This window comes from Glossina fuscipes, unplaced genomic scaffold (assembly GCF_014805625.2).
Source record: "Glossina fuscipes isolate IAEA_lab_2018 unplaced genomic scaffold, Yale_Gfus_2 112, whole genome shotgun sequence".
NCBI lineage: Eukaryota > Metazoa > Arthropoda > Insecta > Diptera > Glossinidae > Glossina > Glossina fuscipes.
Window position 1 is genome coordinate 2180603 of NW_023998455.1, and position 16857 is coordinate 2197459.

General features: G+C 32.0%; 1 protein-coding gene across 6 annotated transcripts in view; it reads left to right on the forward strand.

Moving 5' to 3' along the window:
- The window catches only part of LOC119639357 (PH and SEC7 domain-containing protein), a 70347-nt gene extending 57489 nt beyond the window's left edge, over window positions 1-12858 (forward strand). For 4 of the 6 annotated variants that reach the window (XM_038036667.1, XM_038036672.1, XM_038036668.1 and 1 more), the window contains 6 exons: window positions 206-398; window positions 472-650; window positions 2101-2198; window positions 2280-2555; window positions 2615-2752; window positions 2817-3268. In XM_038036667.1, coding sequence (XP_037892595.1) covers window positions 206-398; window positions 472-650; window positions 2101-2198; window positions 2280-2555; window positions 2615-2752; window positions 2817-3161 — 1229 coding nt within the window. In that variant the 3' untranslated portion in view covers window positions 3162-3268. Of the gene's footprint in view, window positions 1-205; window positions 399-471; window positions 651-2100; window positions 2199-2279; window positions 2556-2614; window positions 2753-2816; window positions 3269-12193; window positions 12304-12740 lie in introns of those variants that run through there. The other 2 variants (XM_038036671.1, XM_038036669.1) reach the window with 2 other exon arrangements.
- Window positions 12859-16857: the final 3999 nt, after the last annotated feature.

Below are 16857 nucleotides of genomic sequence, written 5' to 3' on the forward strand. Positions count from 1 at the left end.
TAAGTAATGTTCGATGTTTTTAAAACATGTGACTGAGATGGACATCGAAAGGAGTGAATTGTTTATAAAGCGATTTCCATTTTAAAGTAGAATCGAGTTTTAATTAATTTTCGGAAACTTCCTATCAATATTAAACTCCTTTATAAAGAATTTTTCCCTTTTTTTTTTCATTTCCTTTTTTCATTCAAATTATTTTTACCTTCAGATGCCGTACATACGTTAACCTGTGCTATAATGTTATTGAACACGGACTTACATGGTCAGAATATTGGCCGGAAAATGACTTGTTCCGAATTTATTGAAAATTTAGCTGAACTGAATGATGGCGATAACTTTCCGAAGGAAGTGCTCAAATATTTATACCAGGCAATCAAAACACAGCCTTTGGAATGGGCGCTGTATGTTCACTTGTACTCTTACGTAAAAATCTTCGAGCTCTTAATTAATTTGCTTTAAATCTTTTCTTTATAGCGATGACGATGCGGTTGACTTGCAAAAGCAATTAACTGAAAGCAAACAAAGCATTTTAACCTCTGGTGGTCTTATAGGACAAAATCCATTCCTTGATCTTCCCGAATCATCGGCGGCTGTTGAATATAAAAAAGGCTACGTTATGCGTAAATGCTGTTACGATGCTAACTACAAAAAGAGTAAGAAGCAAGTTATATTATCATGTTCTATCGCTCGGCAAGATCGACCACTGAATGGCTTACACCACTTTGCCTAATGCATCTACCCTTCATATCATGTAAAGATTTGCTTTACATAAGAATCTTTATATAGATGGGATGGCGAAAACTGTACCGATATGATCCAAGTGGATACCGATTTTTCTTCGAGAAAACTTTGCCAAATTAGAGCGCTATAAGCGGTCGTCTTTGAAAAAATGGCTTACTTCTATCCATTTTCCGTGAGATTATTCTTCATGTTTTGCCAAATTTTCTGAAAATATCTGCAAAAATTCCGTCCCATAAATTGAACAATTATATTAAGTGGATAGGCGGCCAACAGCTTTTCAACTTGATTGGCTGTTATAAGAAAAGGTGCATCTTCCTCAACCATTCCTGTGTGTGTAATTATCACACGTAGTATAGGATAAAAAGGAAAGGAAATCGAAATGTTTATACTAATCATCATTTATAGTACAGAGTTTATGAAAGTTATGCACGTGCATGCAGCTTCCAAGAGTCTGTCTACGTACACTAATGCGTACACAGATGAACATCACTAAAAATGGTTTGCCTTGGACGACTACTTCGGTCATTTTCCATACAAAGATTTATTTTGTTAAGGTCTTTTGGTAAAACCAGGTCAAAATCAAGTCCGAGTCCAAGTCGAGGACCGATTTTTTGAAGCCTTCTCTACATAATCGTTCCCAGGAATATTCAACTTTTTTATGTCAAACAAATCTAATCATTAATTAATAATTCGTGAGGGAAATGGATCCATAATAGTAATTTGATATGAGAATTAAATCTAATAAATTTGAATCATCTAAGTGAATTTTGTGGATCACATCCTATGCAAGGGTTCCTGTGAAAGAACTTGATTTTTAATATTGCATGACAAAAACATGCCCACAAGAGCAATTTCTGACATCAAATTTTTACAGTATCCTCGTTACGACGACAAGAACAGTTCCACACATCAGATTTAACAGTTTCCTGTTGCGACCACATAGGTCTTCTGAATCACATCACATATGAGAGTTTTATAATGATCAAGTGAGGAAGCATGTTTTGTTTTTGATTCGACAATAAAATGAGTTTTGATAAAATATGGACCACGTCAGTCTTTATTTTGGGTCCCCCCCTCTTATATGAAGAAGGCTGCCATGAATAGTATAAGGAAACAAAATTGACCCATAATACATTAGTCATTTAACATCAAATTTGGATGTAGTAACTTTGGACTATCTGGACCTATTTTTTGGAAGCAACGCTTTCAAGGAAGGGTATGCCATTACGTGGAAATAAGATAAAGTTTTCAGTATTTGATTACGAAAGTAAGTGCAGGGTTGTATTTGGCGAAGCGGTGTAGGGAATGCTAAGTTAATGGCCCGCACTGCCAGATTGTAATGTTTTCATTTCATCCATTTAGCTCCTTTCGGAAAACGTTCTTGGAAAATGTTTTATTGTACACTCAGGGATTTGGTATTATATTTGCATAAAGATGAGCATGGTTTTCGTAAAAGTCAAGTAAGTTTATACATATATATATGTGCATATATATATATATATATATATACTATTTTTCAATTGTCCCTTTTTATTTTATAGATGTCTGACAATCTTCATAATGCCATTAGAATTCATCATGCTCTGGCTACTAAGGCGTCTGATTATACCAAAAAACAACATGTATTTCGTTTACAAACCGCCGATCAGGCTGAATATCTCTTTCAAACAAGCGATTCTAAGGAGCTGCAATCGTGGGTAGAGACTATTAATTTTGTATGCGCGGCCTATTCTGCACCACCTTTGGAGGGCGGTGTAGGTAGCCAGAAACGTTTTCAGCGTCCTTTGCTGCCCAGTACACATACCAAGCTGTTAATGGTTAGCCGACTTAGATGACATTTATATTCATTTTTAACATTCCTTCGTTTGATTAACAGAAAGAGCAGTTGGAGTCACATGAACAGCAATTGGATCAGTTGGAGAATTCGTTGATGGAACATCGCAAAGGACCGATACCTAGTAAAGGTTTGGCTTTACAGAATTACAAAGAAAAAGAGAATTATTTGCAATATGAGGTAAGTTAATTATGAAATGTTATTTGTCTGTCTTACGAATGCTGTTCGTTTTTCTTTTGAAAAGTTACGTCGGTATAAGGCGTATGTATCCATTTTGAGTGCTAAATTATTAGCTGATCAGCAACAAATGGAATTGCAACAACAACAACAGCAACAGCAGCAGCAGCAACAGCAAACAAATCCATTAGATGAGGACTCCGATAAATTTCCTAAACGACTGCAACCGCAATCTTCAGTAACCGTTACCACAAATAGTATTATAACCACGCAACAACAAACTTTACAGCAACAGCAACAGCAACAGCAATCACCAACAACAACACAGCATCAAACTACTGGAAACAGGTATAGTTATCGTGCTGCCATTTACCGTTCAGATCGAACTGAACAGCAGCAAGATCTTGGCTGACGTGTAATGGGAGTTTTCTCAGCTTGTGTGGTCTAATTGTTGTTTTTCTTTTGCTCTTATTTTTATTATTATCGACTTTTTCATTTTCAGTAAACTGTGAACATATCCTTTTTTTCTCTTGCATTTTCTTTATTTTATTCATTTATTTTTTTTATTTTTTTTTTATTTTTTTTTTATTGATAAATTATCTACGATGTTTTGATGTTGTTGTTGCTGCTAATCCCATATATGGTTGTTTCTTTTATCTCTATCTCTCTCTCTCTCTCTCTCTCTCTCTCTCTCTCTCTCTCTCTCTCTCTCTCTCTATTCATTTCATTTCCTTTTCATAATTATGACGAAAAAGAAGGTTGTTCTTTAAAAAGAAAGAAGAAAAAAGTACCTTTCAAAAATAATTTGAAGAAAAAAGAGCAGAACGTAATATATTTAGTTACTTATGGGTTGAATGTTTTAAACGCTTTTTAGTTAAGTTTTAAAATGTGTCTTTAGTTTACCGTAGAACGAAGAAAAGCAAAAATGTTTATATATTGAAACAAGTTTTTGTACCAGTAGTTGTGTAACCTACACAAAAAGAACGGTTCTTTTTCATCCTTTATTTACTCGAATAGTTTCGAAATTAATTTTCGTTTTTTTCATTCTTTTTTCACCGTAGTCGGCATAATAGTTGTCTTCATGAATAGAAAAAGTTGAAGAAAGAAGTCGATCGTCACGTCACGTTATTCTTGTTTAGGCTAAGAAAGCATCAGGTTGAAAGATCTTTGCTATATGGCAGAGTCTTCCGAGATTTTCCGAAATTCTCTTCCCGACCAAGTGATAAATTGTTGTGTTCAGCCATTTGCAAACAGAAGTCATACATTAGGCAAAAGAAAGTAATTCCTCACTACTTGCTCACCCTTGGTATACTCTTGATAAGAAGATTGCCTTCCGAGACTTTGCTAAATGTATGCGATTAAGGCGCTGGCCCTTTAATAACCAAAAAGTAAAACGTTCTGCCATTGCTAGCGGTAAGAGTGTATTATTAATTACGAAGCGATCCGTTGTGTTATCGGTCTTTCTTGAAATTAAAGGCTTACGTATGCCGAGTACATGATGTCATTGTTGTCACCCTACACCACTTATGGTACAGAGTGCAGATGTATGTAAAACATTTTATTATACTTATTGACTCTGAATCATCACATGAATAGTTCCAAGTTTGTCTGTCCATCTGATAACCGAGCACGTAAAAATGTTCGTATTGATCCACAAAAGCCATTATATGGAAGAAAATTTTTATTTTCAAAATTACTCAACAAAAGTGGCTAAGTGGTAGTAGTATTTCTAAAGGCATTCTAAATTTCCTTTGATCTGCACTTTGCTTTCAATCTCAAAATGGCAAAATTTCTTAGTATACGTTTTCAATAATATTTCCCACATCAGGGAGGATTTCCTTTTATTATACCGATCGATCCAGAAAGTTATTCTTATCCGTCTTCTTCTGTTCTTTTTTCATTGCTGTGTTCAGTCCATAGGTCGCAATTTTTAATTTAGTGTAAGGACGAATGCTATTGAATACGGTTCGGATCGGATCACTTTTTCGGCCATTTCCCATATAAGGCCTTATTTTAAAAAGTCCCTATATAAATGGCGAAGTGATGTAGGGTATTTAATAATGAATAGTGGCTTATCATAATGTTTTTAGATAGTTTTTTTTATACATGTTTATTAGAAAGTAATTCGAACGTGTGTGTGTGTGAGAAACTGCAAGACTTTACAACTGCGTTTAAAATAATTCACTTAATAACTCTTCTATATTTCTCTTTCGCTTAACGTTTCCCTGTCAGCCATCCACTGTCTAGTTCCTCTATATATGTGTACATTTTCCTTATACAAATCTATGTATATATGTGTATATAGATATACATTTATTTTTTTAGTGCAATATATGTTATCCAGAGCTACATGTATATTGGCCTCTTCTAGACGGATATCGTGCAATGGTTAGGTTTTTATAGGAAAGCAAATGGGAATTGGATTAGGAGGAAGGCATAAAATAAACGAAAGTGAAGCAAAGTGTTTATTGCTTTCTTCTATTCATTGCAATTTTCATTTCAGCTTTGCTAGTACGATCTCAGCTCTTGGTGTTCATTTGCTTTTCTCATTTTTACCGATAACTATTATTATTGAGTCAATGAAAGTCCCTTAGAAAATCATGTATTAAATTTTTGTATTGCGATTATATCGTTATCTAAATATAAATAACATTAGTATTCTGCTGACGATCGTTAAACTTTTTCTTCCCATTTTATCAAAGTGTTTTTCTTTTCTCTCTTTTTTTTTCTATAATTTAATATAAATTTGTTTTTAAAATAATTTGCATATACATTTACGTTTTTAAGCAGTGAAATAAAGTCAGAAAGAAAGAAACAAAAAATGAGACTTTATTACGGCTTTCAACGAATTATATACATTTTTATATATGTATGTATTACACAAAAAGAAAAAAAAAAAAAATTCATGGAAAAGAAAACTCGTTTTCATTTAGCATAAAAAAATTGTACAAAACAAAAAAAAAAAAAAACAAAACATTTGCTTAATAAGATATATATTTAATATTAAAAAGATCTTTTAAAGCTTAATAATATGTACATACAATAATTTTAATGATTTTATTTATAACAATGAGCAACAACATGCGAAATTTTTGCTATAATTGTTGTCTTTTTAATTTTTTTTTATTTCATTTTCTCTTTATATCCACCACTTTGTCAATGTTTTATGAAAGACTTGACGATACGCTTACGAGGCCACTTATATATATATATATATATATTTATATATACATGTATATATAGAGTGTATATATATATAGAGAGTGTTTGTGAATATATATGTATATACGTATATTCCATATATATATATATAGTATACAAAGTGATAAACATACACGTTTATGCTAAAAGTTATATATGTATACACGAGTTAGTTGTAGGAAAAGCATAACGTATAATATGTTTCCCTGATGAAAGCGTTTTTCATTAGCTATAGTCAAAGAGATAGAGGTGAAGATTTGCTTAAAGCACTGCAGGACTTGCATATCATTTGGTTTAACTAAAAGTCTCTGAAAAGGGCAGCAAGCACTTATGGTCTCTTGAAAATTTATGCTTATGTCACTTATGGGTCTCATCATTAATTAGTCGGCCAGAAATATGGCAAATAACGATATTGTGCGAGTTTAGACAAGATTCGAAGTATATTAGCTCATCTCAATTTCTATTGCATGGAAGTAAATAAAGTTATCATCCAATAATGTACGTAGGCACACACACACGTTTGTTTGGAATTGTGTCATAAGCCCTTTTAGCTTTAGGCTTGTCCGAATTTTGTAATGTATGTATGTGTAATCTTTTTCGAAAAAAATAAATATGTATTTTTCAGAATTATTTGAGAGATAGAAGAATAGAAAGAATTCAAAATTCTTTTTCGAGTTGATGCGACGCAACAAATTTTAGTTTTTGATATAAAATTTCCAAGTAATTTATTCGTAAATGGCTTTTTTTTAGAAATTTGATCGCTTGCAGCAAGCAAGTGTTTATTGCCTTAGTACGAATGTTGGGTGTCGGGCGTCGAAAGCAAACCTACGTTTGTGCCTATGTATACAAAACTTAGAAGGATTTGAGATAGGCTTAGACACTTTTTGTTCCACCAATCGAGTCAGAAAATATTTCCGAATGTAGACATGTCTGTCCGTACGTCTGTTTTGTCCTTTTGCATTCAAACTACAGGCCGCAATTTTTGAAATATTTCGATGAAATTCGATACAAACGCCTATTACGAACTAAGGAAAAACGCTATTGAAGTTGGTTCGAATCGAACCACTTTTTCGGCAACTCTCCTTACAAAAGTTTATTCCGAATAATAGTCGTATGAGTGACTGTATTTAATGGTGAGCCGAGTTCCACCTTAACGTTTTCACTTGTTTAATACGACAATCGGAGCGATGGAAGAGCAAACTGGAGCAGCATATAGCATGCAATATTTAAATATAGTTTTGATAATCAATTTTTTCCTGTCTGCGTTTAATTTTGATTTTCTATTAAGAGTATAAAGGCTAAAGAGCTTTTGTATTGTTAATTTTTTTATTTTTTTTTTATTGTCTGATACAGTTCATGTAGTTAAAGTAGAACCTAAGATATAATTTATCCGATCGCGATTTTTGGTTCTGGACTCATTTAAGTTTACGTCAACACATGTAACGCCTATCGGTTTAAGCCGCTTAATTTAGCGGGCATCCTTCATCCGATCTGAAGCATGGTCTAAAGCATTTTGATTGTCTATGCCTTCAGTATAGTCAGAAAGCATTTAAAGGGGACTTTTTGAACCTTTCCTTTGCCTTGGCAAGCTGGCGTCCGAATCCATGTTAACGAGCAATAAAGCTAGTGAAGATCATAGGCTAGCATAATAAATCTCCCACACGTACATCGGTCGTTACATATACATTCACTATATGTTTTCGATTGGGTGCATGTACTACCTTTGTATGTTGTATAGCTTGTGGGCGTCAAAAGAAAAATGGTATATATGTTTTATGCGTTGCATGCCTATGGTAGAGATTTTCAACCTAATGTTTGATTTCAATCCCTTAAGGGATGTCGTTTCAATCCAAGGTATATTAGGGTTTGAAACAAAAACGTTACGTTTATGAATAAAGAAGGATTGCCCAAGTTTTCTGTGCAATAAATAAAGTCTTCCATATTCTTCCAAACAACAAATAAAACATTGCAGTTTGACAAGGCCTACCATTAAATACCCTACAACGCTTCGCTTAATATTAATACAGTTATTCTTATTTTGAAAAGCAGTTATGTGGAAAGTGGTCGAAAAATTGGTTCAAATTGAAGCTTTTTCAATAGCTCTGGCCCTTGAGCTAAACGATATCGCTGTACCGAATTTAATCAGAAAATATCTCAAAAATTGCGCTAAAGATATGGATAGACAGCAGGCGGACAGACGGACACCCCAGCTTAAATTGATTCAAAAAAAAAATTTTTTATAAATCATTTGTTATGGCTTTTTATATGTGCAAATGTGATTTCTTTTAGCTGTGTCCATTTATCACTGCGTTTCAATAAAGAATCAGAAAACAAAGGAAAAAGTTTTCACTGAAAATAGGAAGATTGCGAATGTTTCGAATTGAGAAACATCTGCCGTTTATTCCGTTTGCAGGGAAGTTCGTACGTGAAATATTGTTGACGAAAATTTGTATAAAAAAACTTGAAGGACCTTCTCTCCCTGCAATTGTGTAAAAGTGGTGAATATTGAAGAAATTTCAAACGAATTGCTTCGTTTCCTTTTCTTTTTTTTTTTCCAAAGCTTATATAATAAATTGTATACAGAGTTTGCTATTTTTTTGGTTTTTTGTTTTTTTTGTGTTTACTAACTAATATGTCGATTAATTTAAAATATATTTATTCTAATTCCAGTGAGAGAATTCGACGTTACAAACAATAGCATTTCATTACTTTCGAACGAAGAATGAATTTTAATTCTTTTTTCAATATCTTTTCAAAGTAAAAACAAAAAAAAGGAACATTTTTTTTCTTTTCTTTTTTAAACCACAAGAAACTGTGAAGACTCTTTCAGAAGAATGAAATTAAATATATAATAAAAGTTTAAAAAAAAAAAAATCATAATAAAACAATGGTGCAAATCGATATATAAAAAAAAAATAAAATAAATAATAACATTATAAACAATACAAACCAAAAAAAAAGAAAAAAGGAAAAGAGAAGAAGAGAAAAATTGAAACATCCAAAAAATAGTTATATCCTTATCCATAGAAAACAACAAAAGAAATGAAACTAAAAAATAATTCAAATAAATAGAAAATTGAAGAAGTTCGTATTTTAGCTTTAGACAAATTTTTTCTTAATACAAACAAACAAAGAAACAAGAAAACAAACAATAAACAATAATATTAAAAAAACATTTGCAAAAATTTTACAAGTAGTTATAAATAAAAAAAAATAAAAAATAAAATCGAACGCAAAAAAAGCAAAGTTAAACAAAATTTTTAATTAATAAAAAAAAAGAAAAAATAAGAAAATATTAGCAGACATTAATCATTAAACAATTGAAAACAATATATAACTAATGATAATCAAGTAAATAACACACAACCAACATCCTATCACAACCATAACCACCTTAAATAAAAACTTAAAAAAAAAAAGACGAAACAACAACAATAATAACAAGGATACTTATCGTAAACAACCATTAAAACCATATAAATAATAAAATAATAAAATTTTTTTTTTTTTTATTTATTCAACAAAAAAAAAAAAAATCTTTAAAATTAACGTCTGAATAAAAAATTTTAATAATTAATTGGCAGACAAATGAATTTAGAAACTAAAACAGAAGATGTTTGAAGACGTCTGCTTGAATGCAAGAATACCATTAACGCCTCTTTTTTTTTTACGCGTAGTTTAATTCAAGCAGAATGTTTCCCTGAAGCCGAGTAGGTAGTCAGTGTTTGCAGGTTCAATCAAGTACGGTAGAATTTACTTTAATCGTAGCTGCATAGTGAGTGCTCAGTCGGTAAAGGCATTAAGTAACAATCGACAATCCGCACTAGACCAAAAGCACCATATCCCTATCCATATCCCTTTTCCTTTCCTCACTTCTTTCTAACCGTCATCGTCTTACATGAACAGAGAGTATTGTCTCAGCGATTGGTGATATCATATATATATATATATAGATATATATATATATGTATGTATATCGATATATCATATCAAGCCTTCTAACGAATGCGCGAAGAAGCGCCGCTCATAATGATCGGCAAAAAAAATCGAGAAACAAATCAAACATCGAGTTCCCAAAAGCCATCGGTTAACAATTAGGCACCTTATTGACGCTGTTGGTATTTCAAACGAATCAATCAACCGCGATTTAAAAATATATTTTAGGCCTGAAACGCGTCAAATCTTGTTTGGTATCAACGACAATCAATTTGATTCAATTGATTCTTCGAGACCATTTCGTGAAACATTAACACAAGGCGGTTCCACAATCTTCAAAATCACCTAAGTTAGTCTCATATGTGTTCTGGCTATTTCTATATATTTTCCCCTCGGAGAAGAACGTTTTGCCTCGATTGAAGAGATACAAGGTGAATCGCGCAGAAAGCTTTAAAAACCATACTGGAGATCGACTATAACAACTGCTTGAGAGAATTGGAAGAACCGTTGCCCTAGATGTACAGTACAGTGAGGGAAGTTACTTTGACAGGCGATGAAATAGATTTGAAAACGATATAATTAACTTGGTCTTAATTTGTGATCACAGTATATTCTTCTTATAGTTGTTGCGATTTTATATCAATTTTGGTCTTCCGAATGAATAGTCATAAGAAATTCAAAAAAAGTCATAAGTTTTATTAGAAAAATGCCTTGCGACTTGTGTGTGTGTTGTGTGGTCTTGCTCAGACGAGAGCTAATAATCGTCCCTCCAGCGTATTCGCCATAAGAAAAAAGCTGAAGTTGCAAATTCTAATCCGGCAAATATTTTCTATGCGAAACTATGCAAAGACAAAAAGAAAGGAAATACAATAGATTTAAGGCGCCGCTTAGATGCAGGTCCCTTCCTGGCTCCGGTTGTGTCCGCGCTTTTCTGATGCTCAGTTAAACTTGCCTACTGAGCCAAGTAACTAGTAGTACCCCGTTAAGAAATAACAGATGAAATGTTTATTAATATCACGATGTCCGGCAATCGGTATATAAGCGTTGAAGAGAAAAAAGTTTATTAATAAACTGCATTGGTCGGTAAAGGGTTAATCAAAGTTATATGGTATTCGTTTGCATTAAGGGAACAAAAATCCATTTATTTTACATAAATTATACATCATATCGTGAAGATTGTACAACGATATATAATTGAAATCGCTTTTCTTAGAAGGCTTGGCGATACCTTAAGAGATGAGCACTGTTTATATCTATATATTGAACTATGAGGCTTTTCCTAAATTATATCTTAGTTCTTGATCTAGTTGAACTTGGTTTTGAAGCATGAGAGTTATTAGCACAAATTTGAGATTAAATTATTATACATATATTTAGGTAGAATCATAAATAACTTGGAGTGGGAATGGGTGGAATCTAAGCTCGCGTCTATGTGTTATAGGTCATTGGGATAAATGAGCTTTTACTTTCACTAAATATATCAGGATTCAATTAGCTTTCCTAGCACAGGGCCCGATTTATGATTCTCGATATCGATATCGAGTAAACTCTGAGAAGAGACTGAACAGTTCTCGATAAAGTGTACATTTTTCTTATTGCGGAAAGTGTCTATGCTGTCGGATAGTATATTCAAATTATAATCGAGTCTACTCAAGCTTACTCAAGAACCATGCCCAGTATATATTTAAGAAATTGTCAATAGACCTTAAAATTGAATGGAAAAGTGCATACCCGTCATGTGGTGCTTTCACAATTAAATGCGGATCATACCACGTGTTTCGTAACACATCATACCAGGATGTGACTCTCAGGCATATGATTGATCATTATAGGAATACAATACAATACAATAAAGTACTGGGTTCATTATTAACATACAGAAAAAATTTAGATGGGATCACTTTTTATTGTATAGTCGGTCCGTTTGTCCATCTTGTTTTCTTGTTTTCAATCCACAGGTCGCAATTTTTGAGATAAACCAGAGAAAGAGGGAATTGAACCATAAATTTCTTTGCAGATTCTAACACATTTGCTAGTTTTTCTTCTCTTTTCTCTCACTATTATGTATGTGCTTGCGTGAACATTTAACCCTTTCAAGTTTATCAATAATTTTCCATTTGTTCATTGTATGTGCTTGCATAGATTGCTTTTATATAAGTGTACCTAATATCTTTTCTTTTTTTTTTTTTTTCTGTAACTGTTATGAAAATTTTACTTTTAAATTAATTACAACAAACAATCTTTTTTCTTTCTTTCTTTCTCTCTCTCTCTCTCACTTTTTCTCCCCCGTTTTTTGTGATTTCGCAGATGGTTTTTATGTGGCTGTGGTAGTTTTGCCTGGTGGTCGTCTTTATTTTCATAAATAATTTCAATTTTTTTTTTTAATATTTTTTTTTAAGTAATAATTTTTAAATACAAAAAAAAAAAAAAATTATATATATATAAATAAATCTTATCATATATTGCAATAAAAAAACAATAAAAAAATATTTAAATTCATTAAAAAAAAAGAAGAAAAAAATTAATTAAATATATAAATTATAATTGGCACAGCTTAATATAATTTTGCACAAAATTAAATGGTAAAGAAATATAAGAAAACGCAGGTACACTTCAGGTCAGAATTCCCCCCTCTCCCTATCCCTCACAAAAACAAAACAAAAAAATAAAAAACCGAACTTTTTTACGACAAACGTTTTTTTTTTTCGTAGATTTTATTTTTAATTTCTTACAATTTTCTTAAGATTTTTAATTATTTTTTATTTTTTAGTATTTTATATATATTTATAATATATTAATTTTTTTTAATTTTTTCTTATTTTTTTTTTTTTTGTTTTGTATTTTACATTTGCAGAAAAAAGGAGAAAAAGAAGTAGAATTCATTGACAAACACAATTCGATCCTACTATACACCTTTTTTTACTTATATACGAACATTCTCATGTGATCATAAAAATATTCTGCAAACAAAGTCTTTATATATAAAAAAAAAGAAAAGAAAAAAGGATATTTTATAAAAAAAAGAATAAAAGAACAGAGTAAGTTTTTCATTTAATCTTATATTATATTCCGTTAATATATCTATCCATCATTAAAATGACAATAAATGTTGTTATACACCCTACACCACACAATTGCATATTAAATTTGTGTGAAGGTATACTCAATATTGAAAAGAGTATTCTTGTAAACTTATATATAACCGGCAAGTCGCGATTCGATGAAATTTGATACACTGACGCGTTTTGCCCCGAGGACGTTCGCTATTGAAAATTGTTCGGGTCGGATCACCTTCTCGACTATATCCCATATAACAACTCATTTTGAAAAGTCATTATACACTTGTAGGATGACGTAAGGTATTTAATAGTGGGCCATGATCCGTTATAGTGTCTTTAACTGTTTTTTATTTTTAATTTAAAACCATTTATTAATTCAAGCATTAGAGCTATATATAAACATAAAGTATTGTACACCACTTCTGTGGCAAAAGTGTATTAAGCTTGAGCGAATGCATATGACATCGAGGAACACTAGTGGTACATCCACTCACATTGTATGCTACTGACCAGTTCAGAAAATTATTCTGTCCGTCTGTCCACCTGATGTTCATCACTGCTCGTCCTGTCTGTCGATCTTATGCAGCTTGCAATTTATGAGATATTTTGCTGAAACTTGGTACACCGGCGACTTTTAGCTTGGCGAACACCATTCCAAATGCGTCGGATCGAATCATTATTTCCACACAATGCCTTATTTTGAAAGTGCGTATTCAGCACAGCAACATAGGCTATTTATTGATAGCCATGTCCCTCATCTAACTGTTGCCAAGATATATTCCAAATAGACTAGATTTAGTTCTAATGGCATTTAATTAATTAGCGTAGTCTAGAAATGCTTCTCTTAATGCCAGTGAAAGAGAAAGTTGCTCCTAAAACATAAATTAATTTGGCGAAATAAAGAATGGGGTTGGCATCGCGGGTTCAGGTCTCAGCTCGGTAGAGTTTACTTTCGTCGTAGTTACAGTGGTTGCTTGGTCGATAAAGGTCGGTAAGCACTTATCGATTGGGCTCACATCCACTAGACTGCTCCGCCAGCTCCCTATTTTTGCCTTTCTGTGTCTTTCCTCACTTCTTCCAACGCGTCGCCACGTTGCACGAATACGAAACATACCTTGACTGGTTAGTCATCACGATCCCGTCTCACTTAATACTAACATGAACCATTTCCCTTTTAGTTCATTTGCTACGTCATTAGAGAGAGAGAGAGAGAGAGAGAGAGACAAATGAATATGCTCATGCACCAAAACCTGTTCCTGATACATTGAAAGCTCTCACCTGGGAGGTTCTACTTCATAGGGATTATGCACCACACTCGAGTTCCCTCGATTAGACAGAGAGAGAGAGAGAGAGAGAGAGAGAGAGAAAGAGAGAAATGCATATGCTCATGCACCAAAACCTGTTCGTGATACATTGAAAGCTCTCACCTGGGAGGTTCTACTTCATACGGATTATGCACCATACTCGAGTTCCCTCGATTACCACTTGAGTCAATGAAACGCGCTTCTGTTGTACCAGATACATACCTGGTAGATAGGCAAACCGGACTCGAAAAAAAAAACACCTTACCATGTAGTGGAGATAGTGTAAATCGTCTTTAGAAGACTTTCTTTTTAACTATGGGCTCTAAAAAGATTTGATTTTGTCTTGGTACCTTGTAGATAGGAAAGCAGATCATACGCATTGTTAACATGAAGAGCGGAATCGTATCCATACGGAATTGAGAGCGGAATCTGAGAATTTCTTCAGGAATAATACTGCAATAGAGGTAGTTATATTCGAGTCCTATATAAGCAAGAGCTCATATAGTTAGGCGAAAAACTGACTATTACTCTTCTCCCAATAAATATAAAAGTTAGCATAATACCTGTGTTAGATGCATATACAATTGGCAAAAAGTGGTAAGCTGGGCTCACGAGAGCTCGCACATATGAAAACCTATTTGGAAACGATCCCTATACAAAAATATTTCTCGACAAAAATCGGTTAGAAATGGCTTTAAGCATGTTAAATGAATAAAAAAGATTCGAATGGGATGACGCTATTCTTTGAACCTCCCCCTGCACCATATAAAGCGTGTACTTTCCCTCTTATCAACGATAAGGCTTGTTTATCGAAAATGTCTTGACAAGGTTTAATTTTTTGCAATTTATAGGGAAAGTTTTCACAAAGTAATGACTTCCTATATGAAATCGCTTCGGTAAGCTTAGACGAAAACTACCGAAAACACTTTTGCTTCTAAAAGCAAAAAAGCTAAGACTTTATTTCTTATTACACAGGCACATTCTATAAATGGTCCTAGTGGACCTATAAAAAAATGGAAAAACTCGGCCATATTCACTCAGTGTCAAAGAATCGAAATTTCGTTAAATGAGTTTTTGTTTTTTTCTTATACTTGTAGCACAAGGATATATTGAATTGGTGTCGATGTATATCGTACACAAAGGCACTTGAGATAGAGCCACTTTTTATTATCTCGATCGGATCCACAATCACTTTCTTCATAGATTTATGTCCATCTGTCTGTCTTTTCTTCTTCCGTTTTTCACATATTTGGACGAATTTCGTTAGATGGATATGTTTTGGTCCAGGGACACGCGAACGGATCGCACCGATCGGAACTTATTTTGAAAACCTATAGAAGAATATAGGTTATATAATCACTCGAAAATGATGGATATGAAAATTTCGGCCATAGCCGAATGCAATTTTCTTATTTGTTTTTATTTTAATTTTTTTAATTTTCTCTCTTTATAGCGCATATCGCAAAATAATTCATTTCAATATACCGACGCTAAAGCTACAATCAACCTATATCAGACAAAACAAACACACATACTCAAGCTTATATTTTATTTTTTGAAAAATTTCAAAGTCTGCCAACAATAACAAATTTCACTAATAATTCTAAGTCGTGATAATTTTTTATTTTATATATATTCAAAAAAAAAAAAAAAATGCTTCTTTTAAGAACGAATCATTGTTTATTTTTATTTTCATTACAATAATTATCTTATATACGATGTAAATGTATACATTAATCTAACAAAGAAAAGAAAAACAAACAAAAAATCGAATTTGTTTTAATGCAAAACAAATCTGGTATTAATAATAAGTAAATATAATGGAAAAAAATTTTGTATAAAAAAAGAAATTTACATTTAAAAAAGCATATACTTAAAACATTACCCTAAACTATCATTTCAAATGATAAAAAAAAAAGAAAAGAAAATTATTATGAATTCAAAGATTTCATGAAGAACAAAAATACTCTTAATTTAAAAAAAAAAAAAAATATGTTTTTATTTTTTTAAAAACATTCGATAATATAACATTTTTTTAAATAGTTTTGCTTTCATTTTACTTTCATGTACAAATACTTATATAGTCCATGTAAATTAAGAAAACTACTTGATGAATTACACATAAGTGACCCTGGAGGAAATTTTACGGATTTTTTTTCTGCCTTCTCTTTTGCCGCACTCTATATAAAATTCACTGTATAGCGTTGAATGAATATGAATACATATATATATATATATATATATATTTTAAATCTTTTTGTTGTTTTTTAATCTAACAATTTTTTTAGTAAGGGAAGTCTGCCTGTCTCATATATAGAACACATATATATGTGATATATATATATATTTTATATCTAATTTCTTTTTTTAATCTAACTATATATATACAAAAATTTTATCTATCTATCTAAAAATTTAAATCTACAGTATATATATATTTATATATTTGTTTAATCTAACAATTTTTTTAGTAAGGAAAGTTTCTGTCTGTCTCCTATATAAACCACACACTCACACAATTTATAAATTGTTTTAAACATATATACATTGTTTTAAATCCAAATATCTTCTTATCGAAGAAAGCTTCCATCTGTCTTAAATATAAAAG